Source organism: Drosophila novamexicana, unplaced genomic scaffold (genome assembly GCF_003285875.2).
Source record: "Drosophila novamexicana strain 15010-1031.04,08,12 unplaced genomic scaffold, DnovRS2.1 tig00000817-arrow-arrow-pilon, whole genome shotgun sequence".
NCBI classification, from domain to species: Eukaryota; Metazoa; Arthropoda; class Insecta; order Diptera; family Drosophilidae; genus Drosophila; species Drosophila novamexicana.
Window position 1 is genome coordinate 436,476 of NW_020824827.1, and position 6,488 is coordinate 442,963.

Sequence of the window (6,488 nt, forward strand, 5' to 3'; positions counted from 1 at the left end):
CAATTTGCTGGACATAAAGAAGACGTCTTAAATACAATACACAAAATAATTCAAAATATTGAACCAAAAGTTTTACAATGAAACATTGTGCATAAAATATTTAGCTGAATCATAAAATATCACGCGCTTAAACATAATGTATAAAGGTTTTTGTCAATATCTAAGTCGGATGGCCATGTTGCTGCACGAAACGCTCGCAGCTCTCCAGGATTTGTGTGTACACCGCATGAAAGCTGCCCATGCCGTGACTCTGCAAGCAAAAAGAGTTTGATGAACAGCTTCAATAAGTACATCTTAAGGTAATAACAAAATAGGGATCTTGGATAATCTCGTCTTCCTTGCGATTCAGATAGCTGCCTAGCAGTAGTATGCGGCACTTGGGCTGCGGCTGCAGCTGAGCTGCCATTTCCTGCAACTCCGCCAGATTGCATTCATCCATGCCGAAGATGTAGTCAAAGTCGTAAAAGTCCTGCGCGGTTATCTGTGAGTTGAGACCAGGTGTAAGATTGTTATTTTCATAGTTAGCTTCTGTGCATACAATACGACTTAGATGTTGGGTCTTTAGGCCGTGCTGTTGCAGCAAGTCTTGGGCGCGCCCCTGCGCCCGCAGACCCACATTCCAATCCCGGAGTCCGGCGCTGTCCGTGTGCCAATTGTGCAGCTGTTTTTTATTTATTAAATGCCGCAATATCGCCTCCGCCATGGGCGAGCGACAGGTGTTCCCTATTGAGATAAACATTTGTAATTGCTCAAAAACATCTTACATTATCATTTACCACTTACCCAAACAAACAAATAAAACTTTCATGTCACAAGTGAGAATTTTTACAACATAATTTTAATTTTCTGCAGTATAACACTTAATTTAACTGTAAACAGATCAGATATTGCTCAACACTTAACGAAATGGTGAATGTAGAGCAAAAGCAGAGCGAAATCGAATTTATTGCAGCGAGCTGAGAGTATTTCACCACAATGAGTAACAATGCATGTAAACAGTGCATGCACACACACACATAGACAAACCGGTATGCACACTCATTTTAATTGCGGTTTAATCATTTTATAAATCAACTATGTACAACAACATTTAACTAAGATTATTTTTGCAGTCGCTGCTTTACAAACGCTTCACAAGCCACCACACACTGCTGATAGGCCGTCTCGAAGCCCTCGACGCCACTTTGCTGCCAACGTACATAGAAATATGAATTAAATTGCAAGCAATTGACAGTTAACTTACATAATAGGGATCCTCAATGATGCGGTCCTTTGCGTTCAGCCCAAAATCGCCCAGCATAAGCAGCTCCGCCTTGGAGCCCTTCGGCGCCAGGCTGCGCAGCTGGCTCATGTTGTCCTCATCCATGCCAAATATGTAGTCAAAGTCAGTGAAATCCTGCGTTTTAATCTGGCGCACAATGTGCGTGCTATTGAGGCCATGTTTCTTAAGTGTGCTCAAGGCACGCGGATCTGCGCGATTTCCCACATGCCAAGATCCGAGCGCGGCGCTGTCGACAGCAACACCTTCAATATTCGCCTTGGCCAAGCTGTCAACCATAACCACCTCGGCGATGGGCGAGCGGCAGATGTTGCCTGTGTAAAATCGATTAGTATGTCGAGCCATTTTTGCTTTCAATTAGTTTATTACCCAGGCAAATCATTAATATTTTTTGCACCATATTGAAACGGATTAGTTATTTTTATGTATTAATGCCGGTTAAACTATCAGCTGCCATTTGCCAACACTGGTACACTGGCCCAAGTTGGCAGCTTTACACCGCAACAGCTGTTAGCTCTGCAATGTTGCCAGCCAGTTAAATCCCGATATTAATGCTGTCGTGACGCGCGTTTTAAGAGCAGCTTCTTAATTTGTTTTCAGACTCTGAATCTTGTTCAAACTATAATCAAACTTTTCGGTTAAATTCGGGAAATGACTCGGGGATACGAAATTATATTTGTAAATTACGCGGCTTAGGCAAGTGCTGTTTCTTTTTATAACAAACTAGCAATATGAACTAAACTAACGGAATGGTGAATTTGAAGCGAAATTATGTTCGTGGCGGCAAGCTGACAGTAGTTCACCACAGTTCGCTTCTGATGTCGGTATAAGTGAAAATAAAACCAATGCGAACCGTTTCGCACACTTCTCTAAATTTTATAAATCAATAAAATAAAACATTTAATATACATGCAGTCGCTGCTACACAAACGCATAATAAGCTTCTGCATCTGCGCGATATAATACATGCCCCGGTTCCCAATAACGGTTGTTTGCAAATTCACCTTTGCCAAGCTGTTCACCACAACAGCCTCGGCTATGGACGAGCATTTAATAGTGTTATTGATAAACAAGTGTCGAATTGGTGTGTTTCAATTAATTTATTGCCAAAAACAAATTAGTATTTTTTCAACATTGCTAAAATGAATTTGTACGCCAAAGTTTATGTTATGCGATTTAAATTGTCAGCGGTCGTTGCCAACACTGGCGAACAAGTACACAAGCTGGCGGGTAACATGGCAACAGCTGTTGTTAACCCTGCAATGGTACCCGCCAGTTGAATTCTATGTTATAATTTCGTCCTGTCGCGCTTGTTTTAAAAAATTGCCGCACGCCTGCGTGCACTGCTCATAAATCTTCTGAAACGCCGCCTCGCCCATCTCCTACAAATTACAATAATATATAAATAAAATAATAATATATAAATGCCCGCTACTTACATAGTATGGATCCTCAATGATGCGTTCGTTCGGCTTCAGCCCGAACAAAAAGTCGCCCAGCATCAGAAGCTGCGATTTGGCATAGTAGGGCTGCAGCAGCTTCAAGGAGGCCAAAATGCTCTGATCCATGCCCAGTATATAGTCGAACTTCTCGAAATCCTCCGGCGTCAGCCGGCGCGCACAGCTATGATAGTTGATATTGTTCTGCCGGAGCACGCTCAACGCCCGATCATCCGGCCGGGCGCCCAGGTGCCACGCCTCAATCGCGGCGCTGTCCACGCGCCAATTCGAATGGAGATTGTTCTTGACGATGATGTCACGCAACACAGCCTCTGCGATTGGTGAGCGACAAATATTATCTGATGGGGGTTTTAAATATATATTATTTATTTTATTATTATTATGCATTTTTCTCACCCACGCAAACCATCAAAACATATTTGGTTTTACGCGTTTTGTTGCTCATTTTTTTACCGGTTTTTCTAAGTTTCTTCAAGGCAAGAATTTACAGAATTTTATTTTTACAAATATTCCTTAAACTTGTCTGTTTTTCTGTTAACAAACGAAATTTGTGTAAATGTTAAATGACAGGCAAACTGGTTGAGACTGAAAAAAATATGAAATCTTGTTCACATTTAGATACTCAGATATATCTTTTTTATCATAAACATATATTTGTTTGTCTGCATATTTCCTGGTAGTACAGTTTGTGCCGGATGTGAATAAGTTCTTGTGGTTTTGTGGTTCTCAGAGACCTCTCAGAGCTTAGACTGGCAAACAGAGTGTGGACCTCTTAAGTCGGGTTGTTTAGTCGGGCTGGGCGAACAGAAATCTCTGCCAGCACCCGAACTCAGATATGTAAAGGCAAAGGATTCGAAATGCTGTGCGATATATATGGGGTTCACTTTTTAGCTCTGCAAAAGCGGGAAAGCAATTGATTCGTCAGAGAGTGGACCTCTTAAGTCGGGCTGTTTAGTCTGTCTTGAAAAGATTTCGAAATGCTAAGGTTCACTTTTTAGGGGTTAAGTTCTGATTATGAACGAGGAAAAGTGCCGAAGGTTCTAGCAGACACGTCAGTCTCGCAGCAAAGTAAAAAATAAATTAACTATCAGCTTCTGGAGGAGCCAAAGCAATATAAAGATTAATAGATAATAGATATAGATATAAAGATACAAATTCGCATGGAGAATTGATTATTTGTAATAAGATCAAATCAATCAATAAGGAAACTTCATATTTCGATTTCGGTAAAGTTCATGGAAGGATGTTAACGTGTTTACAATGGCTTAAAAGGTTCTGAATGTCCTTATGCTCAAAATACCTGCAATATTCTAGGCTATATATTCGACTATATCAAATATCATAGGCCTCAAATGATTTTGTTAACGATTTCTTGTTATTTCTCTGACCATTCTCTCAAAAATTTATATGAGCTGCAGTATAAACTATTAAGTAGTATACATAGATCCAACATATTTCGCTAGACCTCAAATTCGAAGAAAATCATTTTTGAAAACATAGTCTTGGGCTTGAACGTCATTTTTGTGTCCCTAACATGTCATTCAGATCGGACAACAAGCACCGAAGCTTGTCACAAGCGCATTCTCTTTAAATTGTGGGGCTAAGGGAAGATGAAACACAATCAGAGCGTGCTCCTTTGTACATGTGTGACAGGGTATATCTCAGTCAGGCACACCCGACTAGAGCAACTTACTTATGCATGGAGTAGAGAGTAGAGCTCCAGAGACTCACTTTAAAGTATTTCGGTTTTAAGTAAATATTGAGCACGATGTCAAGTCCGTGTCTGAGCCTGCGAGGTGTTAATCTAAACACAAAGTATTTTTATAGTTCAAGTCAAGTGCCTTGCACTTCCGGCCGGAAGTATTTGCGCAAGTCGAACGAGTTGAGCTATTAACGTTTAATTAAAGTTGGCTAAACGCAGAAGTGCGAGACCATTTCCATGGCCAAAAGCTGTGCTCTGTCAAAGTTGCGTCGAGTTGTGCACCATGAATATGCAGGACCTCGCAGGAGCTCGAAGGACCTCTCAGAGGACCTCTCTCTGCGGCAGATGCACAAATTCTTAATGACTTTTATGGTGACGGCAGAGCGTCCACAACTTTGGCAACTCTCGAGTGGCCAGGCCAGGCCAGGCCAGGCGACAAGGCGGGGTCAGCTGGGGGTCAAAGCAAGCAAGCTGCTGCTGCGCTCAGGTTTGGGCTTGTGGCACAAGATGAAAACTTAGTTTTATGCAAATTACACACATAACAAGAAGATAAACAAAACGCCAGACCTGACGAGTTGCCAGTTCTGCGCTTAAGAGGCGGGGGCGGGGCGTGGCGAGTGCATCAAAGTGAGCTTGTCTTGGCGCAGACAACAACAGCTCGACTCATGCAAATTTCCTAGGCCAGGCGTTGCTGCAGTGCGTCCTCGGCAATTGACAATTGTTCAAAATGCAAATGGAAATGCAGCGACACATGCGACAACAAGAACAAGCTGTAAAACTGCTTAAATGGGCAGTGCCTGACTAGAATATACCCTGTCATAAATATTTTACATATAAATACACTATATTATAGAAATATACATATATTATACAAATTTATGTTGAAAATCGATACTTATCGATTTCGCGGAAACGATAGTTTAACGATTGCATGCAAACGGCTGCCTTTCTAATTTTGGTGTCTCTATCTTTAAATTGCGAGAATGGATGGAGAAGCTAGGCTGAAAATCGATAATTTATCGATTTCGTGAAAACGCGCCAAGTTATCGATGATTGCATACAACAGCCTGCATAGTAAAGCTGGTGTCTCTGGCCCGTTTAAGCTGCGAGATGGGGTTAGCGAACTTAAGCCGAAAATCGATAAGTTATCGATTTCGTGGAAACGCGCCAAGCTATCGAAGAATGCGCGGGCGTTAAAGGGCGAGCCATATTTCATGTCTCCAGTTATTATACCCTGATTGGGTATACTTCTTTTGACATTTTTCATGGGTACAGGGTATCACAACAACAACAACAACAACTAATGCATATGCGTTGAGTGTTATGTTTAAAGGCGTTGACATTGTCAGGAGGTTGACAAACGAGAGAAGGTCTGCTGAAGATAAGATAAAACGGACAGCATTATCAACAGTGAGTGCAAATACGAGTGTACCACCGACACCAGGAACATTTTCAAGTGCAAATGAGGCGGCAAACTGATAAAAGATGAGAACCATATGCAAACTAGACAATTATGAGGCAGATGGACAAAATGCCAACAAATATGGCCGTAGAGCAGCCATTTTGCAGATGAAAAGCGGAAAAGCAGAAAAGCTGCCAGACAGACACAAATGTCTTGCCAAATGTCTATCTATCTGTCTATCTGTCTGTCTGACTGTCTATTTGTATCTTTATCTTTATCTCTATGTATCCGGCTGGCAGCTTCATCAAATATTTAGCGCCAGGCATTGTACATATTGTAAAATGTAAATACGAAACGGACGTCGAAGTGGTAGAGTGTATCTGTATGTGTGTGTGTGTGTGTCTGTGTAAATACAAACTACCCTGTGCTGCTCTTTACGGGGGAGGCACGCCTGCGGGTGCAGCTGCGGGTCTGGGTGTGGGTGTGGGTGTGTGTGTGCGGCAGTGCCAACGACCAACAGCGCACAAAAACAAAAACCATCGCAGCCAAAAAGCCGGCAACAACAAGCGCCCAGCAACAAGCTTAAAACTTGCCAGCAACAATGTTGCCAGCAACAATGTTGCAACAATGCTGCTGACAGTCGCG

General features: G+C 42.1%; 3 protein-coding genes across 3 annotated transcripts; all 3 read right to left on the minus strand.

Annotated features, from left to right (window-relative positions):
- Positions 1–140: 140 nt before the first annotated feature.
- On the minus strand, positions 141–913 carry LOC115764097 (low molecular weight phosphotyrosine protein phosphatase 1). The gene is made up of 4 exons (XM_030706950.1): positions 784–913; positions 539–723; positions 308–481; positions 141–250 (listed from the first exon to the last, which is right to left on the minus strand). The coding sequence occupies exons 1-4, from the start codon at positions 806–808 to the stop codon at positions 161–163; spliced, it is 474 nt and encodes a 157-aa protein (XP_030562810.1). The 5' UTR covers positions 809–913; the 3' UTR covers positions 141–160.
- A 105-nt stretch (positions 914–1,018) lies between these two features.
- On the minus strand, positions 1,019–1,744 carry LOC115764098 (low molecular weight phosphotyrosine protein phosphatase 1-like). Its single transcript, XM_030706951.1, has 3 exons — positions 1,649–1,744; positions 1,244–1,593; positions 1,019–1,187 (listed from the first exon to the last, which is right to left on the minus strand). Exons 1-3 carry the CDS (start codon positions 1,677–1,679, stop codon positions 1,101–1,103), a joined length of 468 nt encoding a protein of 155 aa, XP_030562811.1. The 5' UTR covers positions 1,680–1,744; the 3' UTR covers positions 1,019–1,100.
- A 596-nt stretch (positions 1,745–2,340) lies between these two features.
- LOC115764048 (low molecular weight phosphotyrosine protein phosphatase 2-like) lies at positions 2,341–3,305 on the minus strand. Its single transcript, XM_030706889.1, has 3 exons — positions 3,136–3,305; positions 2,719–3,077; positions 2,341–2,661 (listed from the first exon to the last, which is right to left on the minus strand). Exons 1-3 carry the CDS (start codon positions 3,182–3,184, stop codon positions 2,563–2,565), a joined length of 507 nt encoding a protein of 168 aa, XP_030562749.1. The 5' UTR covers positions 3,185–3,305; the 3' UTR covers positions 2,341–2,562.
- Between the last annotated feature and the right edge of the window lie 3,183 nt (positions 3,306–6,488).

What these genes read in the sequence shown, in the direction of transcription:
- LOC115764097 (XM_030706950.1), bottom strand. Translation starts at nt 808, where the DNA reads ATGAAAGTTTTATTTGTTTGTTTGG. An exon ending in AGTTTTATTTGTTTGTTTGG is followed by an intron (nt 724 to 783) that starts GTAAGTGGTAAA and finishes TTATCTCAATAG; the next exon opens with GGAACACCTGTCGCTCGCCC. An exon ending in TTATCCAAGATCCCTATTTT is followed by an intron (nt 251 to 307) that starts GTTATTACCTTA and finishes TTTTGCTTGCAG; the next exon opens with AGTCACGGCATGGGCAGCTT.
- LOC115764098 (XM_030706951.1), bottom strand. Translation starts at nt 1,679, where the DNA reads ATGGTGCAAAAAATATTAATGATTTGCCTGG. An exon ending in AATATTAATGATTTGCCTGG is followed by an intron (nt 1,594 to 1,648) that starts GTAATAAACTAA and finishes GATTTTACACAG; the next exon opens with GCAACATCTGCCGCTCGCCC. An exon ending in TCATTGAGGATCCCTATTAT is followed by an intron (nt 1,188 to 1,243) that starts GTAAGTTAACTG and finishes GTACGTTGGCAG; the next exon opens with CAAAGTGGCGTCGAGGGCTT.
- LOC115764048 (XM_030706889.1), bottom strand. Translation starts at nt 3,184, where the DNA reads ATGAGCAACAAAACGCGTAAAACCAAATATGTTTTGATGGTTTGCGTG. An exon ending in TGTTTTGATGGTTTGCGTGG is followed by an intron (nt 3,078 to 3,135) that starts GTGAGAAAAATG and finishes AACCCCCATCAG; the next exon opens with ATAATATTTGTCGCTCACCA. An exon ending in TCATTGAGGATCCATACTAT is followed by an intron (nt 2,662 to 2,718) that starts GTAAGTAGCGGG and finishes TGTAATTTGTAG; the next exon opens with GAGATGGGCGAGGCGGCGTT.